Source organism: Drosophila hydei, unplaced genomic scaffold (genome assembly GCF_003285905.1).
Source record: "Drosophila hydei strain 15085-1641.00,03,60 unplaced genomic scaffold, DhydRS2 tig00008121-arrow-pilon, whole genome shotgun sequence".
Classification (NCBI taxonomy): domain Eukaryota; kingdom Metazoa; phylum Arthropoda; class Insecta; order Diptera; family Drosophilidae; genus Drosophila; species Drosophila hydei.
Window position 1 is genome coordinate 1,946,651 of NW_022045832.1, and position 21,133 is coordinate 1,967,783.

The 21,133-nt window shown below is 39.0% G+C and overlaps 4 protein-coding genes across 12 annotated transcripts; 2 read left to right on the forward strand and 2 right to left on the reverse strand.

The window, feature by feature from the left end:
* Positions 1 to 287: 287 nt before the first annotated feature.
* Positions 288 to 9,034, forward strand: LOC111599588 (serine/threonine-protein kinase PAK 1). 4 transcript variants are annotated; one of them, XM_023315262.2, is made up of 8 exons: positions 288 to 734; positions 3,871 to 4,097; positions 4,168 to 4,322; positions 5,466 to 5,631; positions 5,710 to 6,315; positions 7,435 to 8,183; positions 8,244 to 8,462; positions 8,530 to 9,034. In XM_023315262.2, the coding sequence occupies exons 2-8, from the start codon at positions 3,938 to 3,940 to the stop codon at positions 8,611 to 8,613; spliced, it is 2,139 nt and encodes a 712-aa protein (XP_023171030.2). In that variant the 5' UTR covers positions 288 to 734; positions 3,871 to 3,937; the 3' UTR covers positions 8,614 to 9,034. The 4 variants fall into 4 exon arrangements, with proteins under 4 accessions (XP_023171030.2, XP_023171031.2, XP_023171033.2 ...); XM_023315263.2 differs by having other exon boundaries at positions 288 to 637; XM_023315265.2 differs by having other exon boundaries at positions 335 to 355.
* A 2,027-nt stretch (positions 9,035 to 11,061) lies between these two features.
* On the reverse strand, positions 11,062 to 16,878 carry LOC111599547 (transcription elongation regulator 1). Of its 6 annotated transcripts, XM_023315205.2 has the most exons (8): positions 16,593 to 16,877; positions 14,934 to 16,525; positions 14,512 to 14,845; positions 14,296 to 14,446; positions 12,206 to 12,577; positions 11,785 to 12,149; positions 11,390 to 11,719; positions 11,062 to 11,329 (listed from the first exon to the last, which is right to left on the reverse strand). In XM_023315205.2, the coding sequence occupies exons 1-8, from the start codon at positions 16,772 to 16,774 to the stop codon at positions 11,203 to 11,205; spliced, it is 3,453 nt and encodes a 1,150-aa protein (XP_023170973.2). In that variant the 5' UTR covers positions 16,775 to 16,877; the 3' UTR covers positions 11,062 to 11,202. The 6 variants fall into 6 exon arrangements, with proteins under 6 accessions (XP_023170973.2, XP_023170978.2, XP_023170974.2 ...); XM_023315210.2 differs by lacking the exons at positions 11,062 to 11,329; positions 11,390 to 11,719; positions 11,785 to 12,149; positions 12,206 to 12,577 and adding exons at positions 12,617 to 13,478; positions 13,881 to 14,062 and having other exon boundaries at positions 16,593 to 16,878; XM_023315206.2 differs by lacking the exons at positions 11,062 to 11,329; positions 11,390 to 11,719; positions 11,785 to 12,149; positions 12,206 to 12,577 and adding exons at positions 13,502 to 13,754; positions 13,881 to 14,062 and having other exon boundaries at positions 16,593 to 16,878.
* A 758-nt stretch (positions 16,879 to 17,636) lies between these two features.
* On the forward strand, positions 17,637 to 19,109 carry LOC111599549. The gene is made up of 3 exons (XM_023315213.2): positions 17,637 to 17,779; positions 17,849 to 18,243; positions 18,301 to 19,109. Exons 1-3 carry the CDS (start codon positions 17,639 to 17,641, stop codon positions 19,013 to 19,015), a joined length of 1,251 nt encoding a protein of 416 aa, XP_023170981.2. The 5' UTR covers positions 17,637 to 17,638; the 3' UTR covers positions 19,016 to 19,109.
* Positions 19,110 to 19,244: 135 nt separating this feature from the next.
* Positions 19,245 to 21,128, reverse strand: LOC111599548. Its single transcript, XM_023315212.1, has 2 exons — positions 20,910 to 21,128; positions 19,245 to 20,852 (listed from the first exon to the last, which is right to left on the reverse strand). Exons 1-2 carry the CDS (start codon positions 21,042 to 21,044, stop codon positions 19,440 to 19,442), a joined length of 1,548 nt encoding a protein of 515 aa, XP_023170980.1. The 5' UTR covers positions 21,045 to 21,128; the 3' UTR covers positions 19,245 to 19,439.
* Positions 21,129 to 21,133: the final 5 nt, after the last annotated feature.

The following is a 21,133-nucleotide window of genomic DNA, read 5'->3' on the forward strand; positions in this document are numbered from 1 at the left end:
TTACGCAAACGATAAGAACATCTTCATTTAACAGAGCTACTACAGCTTATGTTAAGTCCAAATACCAGCTGTTTAAATTTGTTTACTTTCCTTACAAAGCAGATTGGCATCTATTAAATTTTAAAACTATTTACAAGAAAAGTATTTTTTGCAACATTTTGTTATATCAAGCACAATGGCAGCTATTCAAACACCTTATTTCCCATTGTTAACATTATAACGTATGTTAAGGGTTGCTCTTGTATGTTATAAAAGCGTATCTTTTAAGTATTTTATCGCCAACCGATTGCGGTCACACTATTTACATGTGTCATGTTTTTTGTATTTGTTACAAGAAACGTTTTTAAAATAAAATGTAAGCTTTTATTTTACAAATGAGCGTTAAAGTCGCGCGTATTCAAGTCTTACATCTATACGGTCAGATATAATTGCGATTGCACATATAATTGCACGGTCTGATTTTGCATCGCCTGCAGTCGCTGCGGTATTCTTTGCAGTCGGCCATTTAAATCAAGAAACTACAACTATAAGTGAAAACGTGAAAAGACGCGACGCGGGCTGCAACATAACAGCCCAGCAAATGTGCAGTGAAGTGTTGAAGTGAGCTTGAAAATTGTTCAAAAAAAATAAATAGGAGGTAACTGCCTACAACGACAAATAGAGACTCTAAACGCTGCACGTTTGGAAAGTGACGTCGCGACGTCAGCATACAGGGTGTTGCAATACACATACCTGTGAGTTTTTGTTATTGCTTTAAGATTCATTCATTAAAACTGCAAGCGTTGCATCAAATTCCAATATGTGCCAAGCAGCAAACATCATGCAGCTGTTTGGCAACACCTAGCCTGGCGCTTGCATACACACACAAACAAATACATGCACACATGTGGATTGATTTTTCCAACATTACAATTTCCTGTGTATGTGTGCATGTGTGTGACAGGAAAGCTGCTCCAATGTTTTTTTTGTTTTTCGGATTATATGTGATTAACGCATTACTGCAGTCGCTGATGTTCCATTTCCATTTAGGTGTAAAAATAAACCACATTCATAATATATGCACCCCTAAATAATAAAAAAATGTCAACAAGCGTATATACAGGGTGCCACCAGCACCATCTTCATCTTCTTCAGCAACCCCAACCCCAAATGCACGTGTAGTGAGAAGCGCCAGCAATGCAACAACAACTAAAATAACAACGAGAACAAGCGAAACGTGCCAAAGCACAGCAAATAAAAAGACATTTACATGCATCCATCCAAACATTAAAATATACATATTCAAACACACATACTTATTTACGAAGGTATTTGTATGTAATTATTATATTGCTAGACTGGCTACACTTTGCAGTCAATTTAGCATTAAACGGTTAGCGGCCTCTGCGTTAACGGCATATGCCCATAAATATATATGCTTAGCCCGACTATGTAAAAGGTAAAACGGAAAACAAACCGCCAACTAGCGACTGAATGGGAGGAAAAAAATGGAAATAGTAGAAGACACATTTCCGTCCGGTAGCGAACAAACCAAAATAGACAACAACGCACAGTGTTTCCGAATTGTTATCAACCGTACATAAATTATTTTTAATTATATCAATTAGGATTTTCAACATTGGGAATAAATTGAACATATATAGATCTAATCATATACTGTCAGATCTAATAGAATATGACTGCTTCAACTTAAAATTTTCTATTATTAATGTTATTACAATATTGACATATATAACTGATACAATTTCTATTCAATTAAACAAACAAAATTAAAAACTTCATCTACTCTACGCAATAGAGAATATAATAACTTAATTAAAGTTCTGCCCGCTTGTTCCACTGTGCATCACTTACGTCTTCGTCTTTGCTGTTGCCATACATGCCTATATATACATATACATATGTATATATATGTATGCATGTGTGTGCATGAGTATGCGTATGTTTGTGCTTGTGGCTTCTCTCAGCACTTGGAGGCATGGTACTCAATGCACTTGCAGTTGCTGTTGCTGTTTCATTTTTATTGCAACATGCACCTAAGTATGTATGTCTGTTTGGGCCACTTGACCAGGCGCAGGGAGAATGTGCCGTCTGCCATTCTAAACACTAATCTGAATGCCGCAAGTGTTGCCAGGTTTCCTGTGGCACTCATTAGGGTATAATTTGCATTAGCTGCAACGCAGCAAAAACCCATCGCCAAACACATACAAATGCACATTCATATATGTTTACATATTGATGTACATATAAATATAACTTATTGATTTTACTTGAACTTCAAAGATCTAAAAACACACCTTAGTTTCGAAGAAGCTCGACTGCAAGATACTCTATTAGCAATCTTACTTATTTAAGTGCTAATATGTATTCGGCTCATATGCCCTCTACCGCCATTGAAGAGAGGGCATTAAAGTTCGAAACACAAGAACAACACGTAAAAATTAACCCAGTTCTTGGCGCCCACTCGCTGCAGTCAGGAGTTGTTTGGAATGGCCGAGAGTGGGGGGATGAAGCGAAAACCAATTTTTACCTATCGTCTATGTTCGTCATCAGTGAGCACTTGATGTTGGGCAGACAGCCAACAAACATACAAATAGACAAATAACAAAAAAAATGTTTGCTTATAATTTTCACACCCAGTGCCACATAATGCATGGTTGTTATTGTAGTATTTGCTGCTGCTGCCTGCATTGACTTTTGACGCTTGACGTTGATAAATGAATCATAAAAGCAGCGCAGTCAACGCCACCGGCAAAACGCGCAGACATGGAAATAGAGGGAAAAATAAAAAGATAGGAGAGAAAAAGAGAGGAAGAAAGAGAGCACAACGTTCGAGTTTGTACGCTATATGACAAATATTTTGCTGCTGCTTCGCTTTATTATTCATTTATTTATTAGCCTCTCAAATATTTAAAATGCAGATTATAGAGCGTGACAATGGTGTTGTTGTTGTTGCTTTTATTAACGTGCAAATCGATAACAGCTGTGGCTCTTGTTATCGCATAATTTGAGTGCAAGTTCGTGTCGTATATTTCTCCCATGCTGGCGCCCACGATCGTTGGCACTCTCTCTCCCTCTCACACACACACTCTCTATGTTTCAGAATTGTAGTTGTTGTAGTTTTCTGCTGTTGCTGCTGGCACTGCTGCCGGACAGTGGCAGTGACACTCAAAGCGAGTCCGAGCCGCGCAACTGCCAGAGTCAGTTCGTCTGTTGGCCCATATTGATATTAATTGTTGCTGTTGTTGTTGTTGCAACAAATATATAATATACTTATAGATGTATATTTATATATAAATATATACAAATTGTGTGGGTGCGCTAACCATTTTAAAAACAAAAACAAAAACTTTTTTGTGTGCCAAAATGAAAAAATTTGTTTTTTTTTAATTGAGAGCACACAATTTTTAAAGTGATTTTGCAGATAATCATAAAAGAAGACAAAAATTGAATGGAAATAAGCGGAATTTACTGAAACAAGTCGCCATCTATACATATATAAAAATACGTATGTGTATATATTAATATGATATTTAATATAAATATAACATATTTAGCCAGACTTCTGCCGTGTTTTTTATGACAAAGCCCAAGTTGTATGACGCGCCTGCAATAAAAGTATATGTACATATATATATATATATATATATATATATATAAGTAAAAAAAATATAAACGAAGAACTAAAGCAACAGCAAAAATTCAAGTTAGATAAGAATTGTGGTAGATAAAGGCCTTGTCCCTGCCCTTGCTCTGACGCATGCTCCAATGACTGAGAATTATTTGTAGCCTTAAGCGCTTGCACTTAAGCATTTCCTCATATCGATTACATTTATTATTAATATTAATATTACTATTATTTCGTTGCAGCTGTTTTGCTATAAAACGCAACGGAAGCCAGGTGTTTGTTTGGTAGCCAACAGAACGAGCAGAACAGATGTCTAGCGAAGAGGATAAACCACCGGCGCCGCCAGTGCGTCTCACCAGTAATCGGGGCGGCGTTGGCATCGAACGTGTTCCCATCCCCGGTAGTGGAGCTAGCGGCGTTGGCGGTGTCGGCGATGCGCCTTCAGTTGATATGCGCCCATTGCCCAAAGGTAAATTAGTTCAGCATGTGGATGCCATTGGTACGGTCGACAATATATTATTCTTTACTTGCACTTATAGAGCCCGACGATGCGGATCGCAAAAAGAAGACATTGAAAAGCAAGATGAAAGGCTCTAAGCCTTCACACATGGATTCCAAACCAAATATCTCGTATCCCACAAACTTCGAGCATACAGTCCATGTGGGCTTCGATGCAGTCACCGGCGAATTTACGGTAAGGCCGTCTACCTTTACCGATTATTAATTCTAAGTATTATTATAGTCTCTTGTGGCTTGCATCTTGGCTTCGCAATCATTTTGTTTTATAGCCATAGCAAAGCGATACAATCAATTGCCAATAACTTTTGTGTTTTGCCAGTTCCTTATGAACACACAAATTTTAAAACACACAGAAACACATCCGATAAATGGAAACACTAACAATCCAGATTGTGTGTTGAAATCAATCAACATTACTCAATGCTCAGTTAGATTACCTCTAAGTTTGCTTGTTCATATGAATAGTGTTCAAGAGGCTTCGTATATTTTAGGTTTACTTATTCGAACAAGCACCTGAATCTTAGGACAGTGACTCCTAAATTTATAAAATATAAAAGCAATGAAGTTTCATAACTATATGTAGCCGAATATAAATGCTCTAAGAGAGCTTGTCTATTCGCGAACCTTTTTTGTTATCAATATCCAAACATTTTTGTTCCTATTTGAGATACTAAAAAATATTTTTAAAAAATTGTAAATCGGTTTAGATTACTTTTCAAGTTATGGTTTTCTTATGAAAGAAAAACTGTTTTGATCACTCATATGCATATAATTTTGTGCATAGTTTTTGCTGCTAACCCTTTATAAACACTCAATTGTACACATTATGTTTCTCTCTTTTGAGATATGCTCTTTACCAATTTTGAATTATTCATTATTATTTCAAGCTGCCAATGAAAGTAAGTAAACATAACGTTTAAGCAACGGAACTTGCCTTCATCAGTTTTCTTAGCGAAATTCCAATCATCTGTTGTTTAATTGTGTCTCCCCATTTGTTTGTTTTGAGATCGGCTCTTCCATAGTTCACATTTTGTTACGATTCTTTCTGTAAGCGTGTTCTCTACTCTACACTACACCAACCCCAAATACCACACTAAACTTTTACCGACGGCTGAGCTTCATAATTGTAGTTTAAATGTTTTTAGTCGCCGGCTTCCTATTAATCCCAGACACCATTGGACAAGTATAAATTCAATCCAGCTTTCCCTTGCTGCTCTCTCTCTCTCTTTTTATCTGTGTATGTGTCCATCTTAGCCGGGACGCTTTTTTATTGTTTTTATAAGCAATATAAACTAAACGCAGTTTCTGCATATTACAGGGTATGCCTGAGGCATGGGCGCGACTCTTGATGAACTCCAACATCAGCAAACAGGAGCAGAAAAAGAATCCACAAGCAGTCCTCGATGTGCTCAAATGGTTCGACAATACAAACAAACAGAGGCCAAGTTCAAAATACATGACAAATGCTATAACAACGCATTCAGGTGAGTGCTTAATATTTATTAAGCAAGATCGCTGGAGTGTTTATTTGTTATTAATCTCAATTATTTTGCCGATTTTAGGATCTTCGTTGAGCCGCGTGAGCAGCAGTAGTCCCAGCAGCACGCCCACAGACTCGGAGCTGCATGGCTCGAACAGTGGTGGCAACTTAATTGGCGTGCAGCTGGGTAGCATGACACTGGGTCCCAATGCCAACAATGTATCCGCCGCGGGTCAATTGCTGAGCAATCACTACCAACAGCAGCAGCAGCATTTGCTGCAGCAGCAACAATTGCAGAACCATCAGCAGCAGCAACAACACCAGCAGCTACACCAGCATCAGCATCACATTGGCCTAAGTCAATCGCATTCGTACAACTTTACTGGCCACATAGCCACTACATCCACTTCGCAACATTCATCTGCCAATGAGAACGATATGTATGTAGATATGGGTGTCGCGTCGCAGCAACCACCACCACCGCCTGTGGCTTCTCGCCCGGAGCGCACGAAGTCAATCTATACGCGACCCATTGAAGAACTGCAACCGGCGCCGTTGCCAGCGGCACCAGCAACGACACCCACGACCCCACTACAAAACCACAAAGCTTCAACAGTCACGGTGGCGGCAGCGCCCCATATTCACAGCAATGCCCCAACGACGCTGGACAAGAACAAGAACAATGCAAGTGAGTAGTAGCAGCGAATCGACATTCCAAATCCTTAAGGTTGTTAAATTTCAAGTTTTCCAAGCCCTTGCAGTGACTGGAAATTCATTACTAACCACTAAGTGCTAACTTAAGAAAATGATGTTGACATCCATTCTGACATTTAGGTCTCTATATTTTTATGATGCAAATTGTATACCCAATCCAAATCAATCTTTCCGTGTGTTTGTATTACAAATTGAAACCGATTCATGTTACCATAACGTAAGATATATTTTAAAAATTGATAAATCATTTATCAATGCAATTCCTGTTCATATCTCCAACTGAAACTTTGCTTAGAATTACTCTTCAATATTGGTACTCTAGCGTGGCATAGGCATTTTTTAAGTTTTTTTCAGTTGCAATTGCAAATCTTCGTAGCTCCTAATTTACTGCAAGGGTAACAATTTGCTTCGGTGCAGTTCGAAGATGGTTTCAGTTCTCATGTTGTTGTTTTATTTGAAGTTATCAATGCATTGATGCGTAATGTGTACTGTTTAATGCTAATGTTATTGTCATTTTGTATCGCCTCTTCTGTGTTCTGTTCTGTTCTGTTTTGTATCTGCTTTGAATTGCTGCTTAACCTCCAAACTACTGCAACATCAGCAACTGCGACGGCAGCGAACAGCTCCACAGCGGCAACAGTAGCAGCTGCAACAGCAACAGCAACAACAACAACAGCCGCAGCAACAACAACAACAGATACAGAAGGCATTGAGGCAACAGCAGCAGCAACAACAACAACAACAACAGCTGCTACTGCTCATATTTTGTCTGTTTTGGCAAATGCTACAAATTGTCCTCCCACTGCTACAATAACTGCTAGCAGAGAGGAGCAGCAGCTCTCTGAGTGTATTGCTGCTGCACCAGTAGCAGCAGCAGAAGCTACATCTACAGCAACAACGACTAATCACCACTCTTCTGCTTCCTCCTTTTCATCATTCCCCTCGTTTCATGATGATGCGACGCCGCCGCTTTCCGCCAACGCCTTGCCCTCGATACATTGTCCAACACCAACGTCTTCCACACGCAATTCTGGCGCTGTCTCCACGACCATACCCACTATTACGATGGTAACACCTGCAACACCTGCCACAGACCTGTACCACGATCCGACGGCCAACAATCTTAATGTCTCGGCTCTGGCAGCAACGCCTGCAGCGGGCACTCAAATTGCAGTGCCACAGCAGGCAGCGGCTGCAACAACGACAACGACGACGACAACGACGAGAGCCGCTAATGCCAAGAAGAAGAAAATGTCTGACGAAGAAATACTTGAGAAACTGCGCACCATTGTCTCTGTGGGCGATCCCAATCGGAAGTACACCAAGATGGAGAAAATTGGTCAAGGTGCGTCGGGTACTGTTTATACGGCCATTGAGTCCTCAACGGGCATGGAAGTGGCCATCAAACAGATGAATTTGTCGCAGCAGCCCAAGAAGGAGCTCATCATCAATGAGATTTTAGTCATGCGAGAGAATAAACATCCGAATGTGGTTAACTATTTGGATAGTTATTTGGTATCGGAGGAACTCTGGGTAGTTATGGAATATTTGCCTGGTGGCTCACTTACAGACGTTGTTACCGAGACCTGCATGGATGAGGGGCAAATTGCGGCCGTTTGTCGTGAGGTGTTGCAGGCGCTTGAGTTTCTGCACGCCAATCAGGTAATTCATCGCGATATTAAAAGTGATAACATACTGCTTGGCCTGGACGGCTCCGTCAAGCTGACTGACTTCGGTTTCTGTGCGCAAATCTCGCCGGAACAATCCAAACGCACAACTATGGTTGGCACACCCTATTGGATGGCCCCCGAAGTAGTTACACGCAAGCAGTACGGACCAAAGGTATTGTACTACAAACCGTTTTGATGAATGACACACAATAAGAAATATTTATAATTCCAGGTCGATTTGTGGTCGCTAGGCATTATGGCTATTGAAATGGTCGAGGGTGAGCCACCGTATTTGAATGAGAATCCCCTGAAAGCCTTGTACCTCATTGCCACAAATGGCAAGCCGGAGATTAAGGAAAAAGACAAGCTAACGGCTGCATTTCAAGATTTTCTAGATCAATGTCTGGAAGTGGAAGTGGAGCGACGCGCCAGCGCCATGGATTTGCTAAAGGTGCGTCTGGCTGATTTAATAAAGAATTATTTATAATGAACAATAATAAATAAATTTCAATTTACAGCATCCCTTCCTAAAATTGGCGCGTCCATTGGCCAGTTTGACGCCTTTGATTATGGCCGCTAAAGAGGCGACCAAGGGCAACTGATTGACAACCAAAAAACAGCAACTTATTTAACCATTACTAATGAATTACTGTTACAACAAGCAACAACAGCGAGAACAACAACAACAACAATAGCAACAATTTATGCGTATGATGAACAGATGATAAATTATAAGTGTTTATGATTATTATGATTATTTATATAAACGTATTTATATACAAACACATATATACTTATTATATATATTATTAACTACTCGTAACAAAGAAAATCAATGAGCAACTACAGCACTCATGTAGCCAAGTATGCGTAGAAGAATTCATACGACAACAATTTGGGTTTCCAGTCTACTGCTGAATTTTACGAACAGTTTTCGGAACATTTCGATGTTTTTCTAATCAAAAATAAGTTCTACTTTTGATTTGTTATACCAAATTATCGAGCATTTTAAATGCCCTGGAAATTTAATTTAAATAATTTGACAAAAATTCATTCAACAAATTAAATAAATAACATTTTATAATTAATTGGCATTTGCATTTAAAAATCATATAAAAATAATAATGTAATTCTTTATTATAACAATTGTATAAAGGAAAAGAAAATCATTCTAAATTCTATATTAGTTTTTCAACAATTTTCTATAAGAAACAACTGAGTAAAAGTGAGAACACTTACGCAATTCTTGCGCAAAACGCTGTAACACTAACTTTAAACACTTAAGAGTATTATTTAACTGTTTCGTTTACAAATTTTAACTGCATTCAGTCAAAGTTTCAATTAGTTTTCGTAAACTGCTTTATTTAATAAAACCTATATATATATTTTTATATATATGCGCTTGAAGCATATTTTTATTTTCAATCATATTTTATTTTATGTTTTCCGATTTTATCCATTAATATTTTTATACATTTTTTATCTGATTTCCTTTTCAGAAAGGATCTATGTCTATGTTGTTACCAAAGATCTTACCAAGCTTTGTCCCTCGCTCACACACATATGCAGCCTTCCTTTATGTACCATGTCTCTATAAATATGTAGTTGTAAATCCAAGTGGTAAATTGTAATTGTAAAATAGTTTTCCATGATACTAGAAGAGCCTATATTTTTCAAATACATGACAACACTGCAACATGGTTTATCATGATAACAGATTGTAGCAATTTATTGAATTATTATAGACATAGCGAATAGTAAATGATACAACAAATTTGAAGAGGTACACTCTCAACTGTTCAATAAATTGGGAATAGCAACTAAATATAACTAGCAATTAAATAGCGTGTAACCATGAAAAAAGCAGTTACTTTGTGCCTAACCAATAAATGAAAGAGAAAACAAAATAAAACTTTACAAGAATACATTCAATAAGAGCAAACAACAATTAATAAGATAAACAATAGTAATTACTATTATAGATTAACATAGCACGTAGCGTAGAACAGACAACTTAAATAACAGCCACAACTGTAGTTCAGCGACACAGAAAATCAAAAATGTTATACTTGCTACTTAAGTTCCGAAAATAATCAGCAATAGACACATTTAGAAATAGTGTAACTTCTTTCGTTATAATGAAAAAACAAAAAATTGAATTATTATTTCTTCAAAATCAGGATTTGCATTTAGTTTTCAAAATCATCTTTAAAACAAAATGTTGCATACAAATTTAATGTTATTAGTTTTATTTCAATGGTACGCACAATTCGGAACCCAGCAACCGAAAATTTGTAAGCAAAATTAATTTCTTAATCTTTTTCGGTCCGATTAATTGCTTTAATTCAAATTGTTAAAAAAACAATTTCGCTTATTCATTTTCACATACTTTTAATTCTGTACTTGTCAGCTTGTCCTTCACAGCTTAGGTATGATAGGAATATTTTGATAAGATTACAAGTGTGCGGAATAGTTGCCTTGGAATGTTCGTTAACAGCTCAATAACACCAATAAGCACTTTAAGTTTAGGTGGAAAAATTTTTTAAAACACAAACGAAGCGCGTTATTTTCGCTATTAGTTCCTAATAGGCACACATACATGTATATTAATATATATATATGTGTGTGTGTATTGACATTAAATTGAACTATATGTTTAAAAGTGAACGCCAAATTACGTGGCGACGACGTTAAAAACGAATATGAATTACAATATATAGAGATTATTGTATTTTGTAGTACCTAGAAAACTAATACAAAAAAAGTACAGAGCAAATCTGTAGAATACAATAATGGTAGCGATGAATTGGAGAACAAGTACATTCGTACAGATATATATATATATAAATATATGTATACATATATAATTTCATAATTCTATTTTATATATATATATATATATATATATAAATACAATTATGAAATTTCGAAAAAAAAATCGAATATATATAAATCTATATATAATGAGAAACACAAATCTAATATAACATATGATCAATAAAACATATATATACATATATATGAATTTAAAATTACCAATTGGAGTTATAATTTTCATTTTGCATTTATTGTAAAGTACATTGTGGCATGCACTTATAAGGTTTAAAATATGGTTTTTAGGTGCTACATTATTTCAATGCTTAATATAAATGGGGTTTGAGTTGTTTGTAATGAATAGTATGATTTTAGCATCACTTATTGCGACGTGTTGACTCTGAAGCTGTTGGTGGCGGTGGAGGTCCACGCTTATTCATCTCGTCCAAGAAAGCTGCTAGAATACTACTGCGCTCTTCATCCAAATGATCCAGCACCAAGTAGCTAAATGAATGTTTACTGTGATCAATCGATTCATCAAATATTAGCCAGCCAAAAGCTTACCGTTTGTCGTTTTTGAGAATGTCCTGGATTTCCTTAAGGTGATTGACATTCTCCTTGATGAGATCACTGCTCTTGTGTGTAATAAATTTACACTCCTGCAATAGTTCACGCAACGCTGTCTTGGCCTGCATGGTTTTATCCTTAATATAATCACGAAACTCGCGCTCTCCTTTATCTGAACTATATTTTAGATAACGCGGATCATCCTTGATTTGTTTCTTAATTTCTTTCCAGGTGCTAGTCAATTGTAGTGAGCTAATATCATCAAGCATTTCGCGGAATTTTTCGCGTTTCTTTTTCATCAGATTGTCAATATGCTCGTTGAAGATTCTGCGCAATTGACAACAACAAATATAAAATATGCCAATATATTACCTTCTTCTAGGTATGCTTACCGTTCACGATCGTCTCGATCAAGTGTCTCAATTAATTCCCAGCGATGATCCTTACGAAGCTGACGCTTTACCTCTTTCCATGTGAAATCAGGTGTGCGCACCAGATCAGTTAAGAGGGCTGTAAAGTGTCCAATGCACTCGTCCCGCTTATGATGCTCCCTCTCCTTATCACGATCGCGCAGATGACCAGCTAGTGTGCGATGTACCTCCTTTTCTCGCTCCCTGATACTCTGCTCTGCACGCAACTTGCGTTCGCGGTCCTTCTGTTTCTGTTCTGCTTCGGTTTCGCGCTGCCGTGCCATTTCGCTGTCCTCGCTACCGGCACGCTCCTCCTGTTCCGATTCGTCGCGGTGTTCACCCTCCTCCTACAAATAAGTTTAATATCAATTTCTCAAATTTAAGATGATAACATTTAACTCACCGGCGTATCCTGTCTCTTGCGATCTTTGCCCTTCTCCTCCTTGTCACGTGAAGATTTGCAGTCTCGTTCTTTTGAACGGCTGCGCTCTCTACGGCTGTCTTTTCTGCTCTTGTCTTTGTCCTTATCCTTTTCCCGACGATCTGATTTGCGTTCTCGTTGGCGCTCCTTGTCGCGCTGATCGCGAAGTTCCCGATCTCTGCGCTTCTCCTCCTTCATAATGTGCAGGTAATCCTCAAAATACTCCTCTCGGTACATGGAGTCTACTGCCCGATACCGTGAATCAGATTCAAACTTCTTCTTGATGTCATACCAGCGCGTATGCCGTTCAATATCATGGCGTTCTCGCAGCATATCCAAAAAGTCCTTGCGTATCTAAAGATTCAAAATGGAATTTGACATGACAGCCATGCGGAAGAAAAAAGAAATCGGTTGAAAAAATAAATTAGTTACGCCTCTGACACTAATGCGCATTTCACTTAAAGTCTAAAACTTATGGCATTAACTTAACTTGCCTTAATATCTAGATAAACTTAAATCTTATAAACATAGTTACACGCTTTGTTTTGGCTGAAAAAGAATGTTTTGATTAGCTTTGTGGTAGGCCTAGCTGAAAGACAATCTCTATCAGTTCCGACCACTAGACTGTTAAAAAAATGCAGTACACAATCAGGCCCAAGTCGGCGAACAGACTTGATCGGATATAAAACAATGTCAAGTAAATAAACAGAACTTATAGGTGTTTTAAGACAATTTGACAAAGTATACATTTGTCAACATGTTGTAATTGGCTTTCGTCATTTTAATGTGTTTTTTTAGTGAAGTTTAGTGAAGAAAGTAAAGGAGTGACGACCGTTTTGATTGAGCACGATGCAATTTCTTTAAAAGAACGTGGCCGGGTCAGGAGAAACGCTTCAGCTGGGCCGAAGGGTACGGGTCATAAAACTAAAGTAAACATACCAAATACATAATTTATAATAAATTAATTTGTGTCTGAGTGAAAGACAGAGTGTATCAACGTGCAGGGCCGTTGCCTGAAGCTTGTGAGAGCAATGTAAGAGAGGTAGAGAGCGAGAACGAGCTATTCTCAATAGTCAGTTCTTACGTTGCTCTGCACTGGCTTGGATCGTGTAGATTGATTCTCCTGCTGTGGACGCTGCCATTTACAAGTTTTGATAAAACAAAAAGAAATATTGGTTTAATTAAATTATGTATTATTCATACTGTTTGCTCAGCCTCGAAGCCACCTGTACGCGATTTGTTGTTGTTGGCCGTTCTGTAATGGTTGTTGTTGTTCAGTGTTGTTCAGTGATGAGTGGCTGCTTCCGCTTCCATTAGCCCAAAACATTGATCTTCCAACATCAACATCTCATCTTTTATGAACATATAACGCCAAATAACATCATCATCATCATCATCGCCATCATTGATCATCGATAATCATCATCATCATTGGCACAACATCATTCCTAGGCGACAATTGCGACGCAGGGCGGGGCGGGAAGTGGAAATCACACCAACGATTATCAGGTAATTTTCAATTTTTGCATACCTTTTGATTTTTAGTGACTGTTTTATATTTTTGTATGGTTTTTGTTTATTCCAAATTTGTTTCTTATTTGCAGAAAAACAAATTTTTTGTAAATTTTTTTTGTTTTTGTTTTTAGTTTGAACTCACCACACAGACAGATTATGCAAGCGTGTGCGTGGTGAACTTGAGCTATCAACTTTGGCCTGGAACTGGCACCATGAAGACAACGAGATGAGGACGACAACGATGACGACAGGATCAACGGCAGTGTGTGAATTTGGTGTTTGCATTTGGTGGGTGCTTTTGTGCTGTAATCTGTTAGCTCTTATCTAAAAATTTGATCGTACCGAACACACAATTCGCAACATGAAATTGCAACCGAACCGGTCAGGGGCAATCGTTCAGATCGGTTCATGTTGTATCAATTAACAAAAATCAATATTATGTAAATACGTTGTATACAAATAATATGGTAAGTCAATAACATATATAAGAATAAATATGCATATATGGATATATGGATACGTAAGTGGACAACTGGTCACACGACGCCAACACATACCTGCTCTTTCCTTAGCTGTTTATCCTCTTTCTCACGCCGACGCACCTCGACGATATACTCATTGAACAAGCTCTCACGCTCACGTACCTTCTCTATGGCACGATACCGCTCCTCCTTGGCATTCCGCTGACTAAATTCCGAAAACGACGACCTAAAAAAAGATTTTTGATTATTTGTATTAAAATAAATGGAACTCTTTATTGTTGTACTACTTACTTGCCGTGCAGCTTGGCTTCCTCCATTAATTTACGGAAATCGTCGCGTTTCTGTCGCATCTTATTGCGTTTCTCCTTACGCTCCTCTTCGGCGCGATCCTTCACATACTTTTCAAATACCTGTTTGCGTTCCTTTGATGTCAGTAGCAAATACCGCGGATCAAACACAATCTTGTGCAGCTCCTTTTCCCAGGTGCTGAAAGCGGAAACATCCTTTTCGCGCAGCATCTCCTTGAACTGAGTGACGCGTGTCTCTAGCGGCACCAATGCGCGCTCCTTAGCCGCACGCTGTTCTGCCTCTAGCACAGCATCCTCATTTTTTTTGGTCTTAGTAACTGAAATTGAAGATAAATCAATTATACTCGAACCATAATAATAACATTGCGATTTTAGTTGTTGTTTAAAATATATTTTTGTACTTACACGTACGCACACGTTTTGTTGGTACCTCCTCCACGCTTGACTCGGACTCGGTGCGTATTTTGATGATCTCATCATCTTCATCATCATCTGGCTCTAAGCGCTGTAGCTGTTGCTGCTGCTGTGGTTGCTGTTGTCCTAAAGCCAGCTTCTCCAGCGCAGTAATATTATCGGTAGGTTTCTTGTCGGACTCAGCAGATTTCTCTTCTGCTGATTTTAATTGCTCGGGTCGTTCATTTACCGCCTTATCGACATCCTCGCGATTCATCAAATCTTCGGGTCTATCCCAAACGGAAGTACGCGTTGATGGATTGTAAAAGAAGACACGCGCGTCACCAGTCCAAACCACACACCATGGTGTGCCCGCAATTGGCGTGCTGGTCACTGGGCGTGACTTGTCAGTTTGCTTTGCAGTAGCAGCTGCTACAGCGAGCTTCTTCTGCTCTTCGTCTTTCTTACGTTTCTCCTCGGCCGCCTTCTTAGCCTCTTTTTCCAACACTGCAGCCTGTGCAGCTTTGTTGTTCTCACTATTAGCTTTCATGGCTGCTGCTGCAGCGGCGAATGCCATTTGCTGATCAAATCCTGGTGCTGCACCCGGCGGCATATGCATTAGCGGGTTGGGTAGCAAATGAGGCGGCATTCCAGCTGGAGGTCCAACTGAAGTTTGTGGTGATGCGCCCGAATGAGCTGCCATGCGTGCCGCTTCCATATCGCGCAGCGCTTGTGGTTTCTCCCATACGCTTTCGCCGCGTGCTGCGTGATAGTAATAGGGTCGACCATCGGGAGCACGATGTTCAGACCATTCCGCTGCTCGCGCAATAACTGCCGGGTCAATGACGCCCGGCTTTATGATCAGATTTTTAGCAGGCTTATCCTGTGACGCTCCGGGCGGTGCATGCATATGTTGCTGCTGCCACGGCGGCACTCCAACGCCCCAGGGCCCAGTAGGTGTAGCACCAGGAAAACCGTAAGCGGGCGGAGGCATGCAAAATGGCGGTGGCTGACCAAAGCCAGGGGGCGGCTGCATACCAGGTGGCTGTTGAAACATCGGTGGCGGCTGTTGTCGCACATTCGGAGGCGGCTGACTTAGCAACGGTGCCGCAGTATTTGGCGGTGGTTGGTTTAAAAGATGCGGTGGAGGTTGAGATGTTAAATGTGAGTGGCCGGACACCGCTGCTGCGCCAGCTGAAATATCAGCATGATTGGTTAGATTTTTGTCGGGCTTTACAGCGGCATTTGACTGTCGTTTGGCCAGCTCCTCGACCTCGCTTTGTGTCATAATTTTCAAATTTAAACCTTCCGGCCGGGTCCAAGTCGTTTCACGAGTTACCGCATGATAATAATACGAGCGCCCGTCGTCAGCTTTAGTTTCTACCCAAATTTCTGGCGCCTGTGCCACCCCGTTTACACCCGACTGACTGTTAGCCATATGCTGGGCTTGCTGTTGTTGTTGTTGTTGCTGTTGTTGTTGCTGTTGCTGTTGCTGTTGTTGTTGTTGTTGTTGCTGGTGTTGTTGCTGCTGTTGTTGCTGCTGCTGCTGCATTTGCGTGTGTTCACCCATTGGACGGCCGCTAAAAGCGTTGAATGGCTTGCTCCTACAATTAACCAAAAATAAGGCTCCATTGAACATGTTAACGCTAAATAGACGTTTAATGCCCTTACCATTGCAATTCGCTGGCATTTGCTTTTTCTTTAGCAACTGCCACCCCGTTTATGCCGTCTTGACTACCAATACCGCCTCCAGCAGGTTTGCCATTTATAGCTGGAGAAGTTTGCGATTGGGAGTCTTGAGGACTTGGACTTGCTCTATCAGCATCCATGCTTTCATCCAAACTTGTTTCCATTGCACAATTGTCACACAACAAAGTTTATTCAATTAGCATCTACAAGAGTAAAGAAAATTTTTTCCACAAACTTTTTTTTAGCCGCTATCGATAGGTATTGACAGTCCGAATCTTGTTGCTATCGATTATGTCAGGGACAGTCACAGTCATTCATCGACTTTATACCAAAAATACTGTATTCACTAAAAAGATATCGAGAAAATACTAGATTATTAAAACCTATTTAAAAGAATACTACTAAAAATTTGAATTAAGCGAAAATAACGCTTTAGCAACACTTTAATTGGTACATATTTTTATTCTGGTTCACGAAGTTAAGATAGTATTTGGTTTAATGCAAAGATTTTTTGAATAAGCCCCCGAGAGATCAAACCAGGATTTATTATATTTTATGAAAACTAATGGGCGCCCAAGACTTGGAATTTGAATAGTATAATAATATAAAGCAAATACTGTTTTACAGTTAGAATCCCCATACTTTGCAAGGAGCTCACAGTTAACCCCCTCCACAGATGTACTTATGCATTATTATCTAATATTTTCAATTTTTTAATTAAATTATTGCGTTCTTACGTGTCTCAAATTTAGAATGGTAAACATCAGATATAATTTTAAAGAGATTTAATAATTTGTACATGATATTTTTAAAACACATTAACTGTTATATGATCTCTTGTAATCTGTAAATTAAGTTACGTAAATAATTAATACAAATATTATTGCAGGTGTATTTGGATACAGCATATACACACCATCATAATCTATAGTGATACGAATCAATAAGTAGAATATGAGGCTTAAAATCGAAATTTCATAGATTTTATACCAATCAAAAGCGGAAAATCTGATTCAGCTGCGGCCGAAATGAGATCAAATGGTAAAATGTCTTTGCTGACGACAGTTGTATATTCGTGCTGTATCGTTTTGATAGCGCAAGCTACCTCAACGGATTACTGCAGTCCTGATGTGTGCAATGGCCATGTGGCCTGCGACATGAAACCGGATGTAAGTAATTCCCATTTGAAACTTTAGATAGCGTTTAATGATATGCAACTCGATATGGTGTAAGCGCAGCAATTCAACAAGTATAATTGCAATGTCGATGCTGAAATTATTCGCTTAACGATGCATGATAAGAACAACATATTGAAACATATTAATGAACTGCGCAATACTGTGGCACTCGGCAACTTGGATGGTTTTAACGGCGCCTCCAATATGTCGACCATTAGATGGGATGCCGAGCTTGCATATATTGCAGAGATGAATGTCCGTAGCTGTACACTTCACCGTGATAGTTGCCGCAATACGAGGATCCATAAGAATGTAGGGCAGACCACAGCTTATGGAGGAGTCAAAGGCAAAATTCGTTCCTCATCGCAATTTATCACACAACATATTAATAATTGGTTTAAACAGTCTTCGCTGGCAACGATGAAAGACATTCTTAAATACAGCGGTATTGAAGAGTAAGATACTTAAATATAATCCGAAATTTATATAAAATTGTTATAAATATGTTACAGCGCGCCACCGCATAACTTTTTGCAACTCGTGCATGAGAACGTCCATAAAATTGGTTGCGCCACTCTGAAACAGTCTAGACATGAATGGACTCAAAACTTTTTCACCTGCAATTATGACGAGGCTCCAATTAAAGGTCAGCCAGTCTACCATTCTAGTAATCGCCCAGGAGACGGCTGCATATCTGGCAAAAATCAAAGGCTTAAAGGTCTTTGCGCTATAATTGACGATGAAGATGAGGACGACCTCGAAACTAGAGAAGACGCTGAATTTAAAACTAAACATCCGAATGAGAATGCTAACAATAATCGTGCAGTCACAAGTAATGAGAAAGTAAATGACGCTATACCCACCACTAATGATGACCATGAAACTGAGAACAACGATGAGGATACGCCTAACCAAAATGCTGATCGTAACGATCATCGTGAAGCTGTCAACAAGCCTGACAATCAGACCCAGCAAGCACACAAGAGAACTATTGTGGCATCGAATAATGATGAAATGTTAATTGATTTCAAGAATGCTAATGAAATTCCTTCTGACAATGATGTGGACAGTGAGAATATGCGATTTAGAGTACTTGAAGAAAATAAATGGCGATTTACGTTTCGCAGATTTTTGAACCAAATTGAGGACGTTGTACGCAAAGGCAAATACAAAAATGTTCGGATCAGAACTATGAACCATGTAGTGACCGTCGGTCTCAGAAAGTAAATAACCCATTTAAAATCCATTCCATTAGATGAGGTTGTCTATGGGTAGTAAAAGCAAATGACCAAGAGGACCCAGTGTTGCGTACAGTTCCATATATATTGTGGATATATATATAATTAAAATTGTATATAATAAAGATGGTAATAACAAATGTCCCTTTTAAAAATGTCCCTTTAATATATATGTATATATATAAATATTTAATATAAAAAGTAAACAAATATAATTAATCTGAACTAGTTGCCTCTGGGGATTGCCAGATACACAAGATTATGGTTATAATCTTACATTTTTATAATGTATGCAATAGGAATCTATCATAGATTTACTACAAACATGATTGCAAACTTTATTATAACAAAAGTACACGTCGTATTATGTATTGTTAACTGGGGTTTTGGTGATTGATTGTCATACGCTACTATTAGAGTTCCTTTTGCATTGTCTTCCATATGGTATTCATGCGTAATCGTCCTTCCCGCAAGTGCTTGAGTAATGCATCCGCTGATATATCCGTTGTGGACTTCGGAGATAAATAGGATTTGCAAAGCAAAGCATGCCGCTCAAAACGCCAAAGGGTTTTAAAAGTCTTATTACAAAATTTACAAATGCGTTCCTCATCCTGATCGCTTATGTGATGATCGGGTTCAGGTCTTTCGTGGAGTTTGTCTGATGGCGTAGGTACTGTCCATTTGGGCTCCGGCTTGATAAGCAATTGGGTTTTGTTCTTGCGATGAAGTTCGTCCTGATGATTGTAACGTATATGATTGTACATCTTAGACATGCTTGTCTTCGTCCGATCACATAATGTGCACTTCAAATACGAACGATATGGTAAATGCTTAAAGCAATGCTTCTGCAGGTGGGAGCGTGTGGTAGTCTGCATCACCTCGTGACATTGCAGGCAAATGCTCTGTCGATCTTTGATCTTGAAGCTATTCTCAATGAAATACTCAAAGTTGTGCTTCTTAAAGACGTGACAACGCCAGTCATCCATGGATTCTATTTCTTTGCCACACTTTGGACACAAATACGAAATGAGTTTCGCAAGTCCATTGGTAGGGACATCTTCCCTCTCGGGTGTTTGTAATAATCGTCGACGTTTGAGAGAATGTGTTCTTTCTGTATCTGTCTCTGGCTCTATCTTCATGTTCTTCTTCAGCTTATCCACTTCATCTTCACCAAGCGCATCTATTTCAATGATAACCACTTCCTTGTTTTGCTGTGAACTTGCTTCAGTTGGCTTTGCCGCATTATCAGTATCCTCAAGGCGCTCCTCAAAGAATTCTTGGCATAATGCATCTAAATCAACGTCGCATTCAACATTTTTTTCATTTTCCTTACGCACAATGTCTTCGTAGGCATTTAGGCAGCGATCAAGTGCCTGTTCACTGTCATTTGGTTTGGCTTTTCCTGCAGATGCTGCTGATGATGTTGCTGCATCCTGATCTTCACCCTGCAGATCAATATCCATCAACGCCTTTTGCAAAAGGTCATTTCGCTTGCGCGGTAGTTTTGCAGATTTCCCCTTTGATATTTTTTTTTCATCTTGGCTTCGCTTCACTTGCTTCAACTTCGCCTCATACTTCTCAATTTCTTTTAAATGTGTAGACAATAGGTGCTCGTTTAATGCCCGTCGCCGTGTATAAGCAAGGCGACAATGGACACATCGGTACGTTTCTCGATGATCCAAGTGCATGAAGTAATGATACTGTAGCAGTGCAATTGTTTTATGGGCATTTTCCACCCACTTAAAACAAAGTTGGCATTCGTGGAAATTCTCATCGATTTGAATGAAATTAAAGTCAGAATACGTCTTTTTGAGGTATTCGTGTTTCTGTTTAGGAATAATATAATAATAAATATGTTTTCATTTGTGTAGGTCAAAACATACCGTGTTCAAGTGCTCTCGCCATTCAGCCTGTGTTCGAAACGCCTTGCCACATTCTGGGCATATATAGACCATATGGGCTTCCAGGCGAGCATTTAGTTTGCTTTGCTCATCGGTAAGCCCACTGTTTCGTGACATTGTAAATTTGAACTAAATCCAAACAAACCATCAACATATAATTGAAATAGAGATGAAACTATCGTTCTCGGATTTCGCATAAAATATCG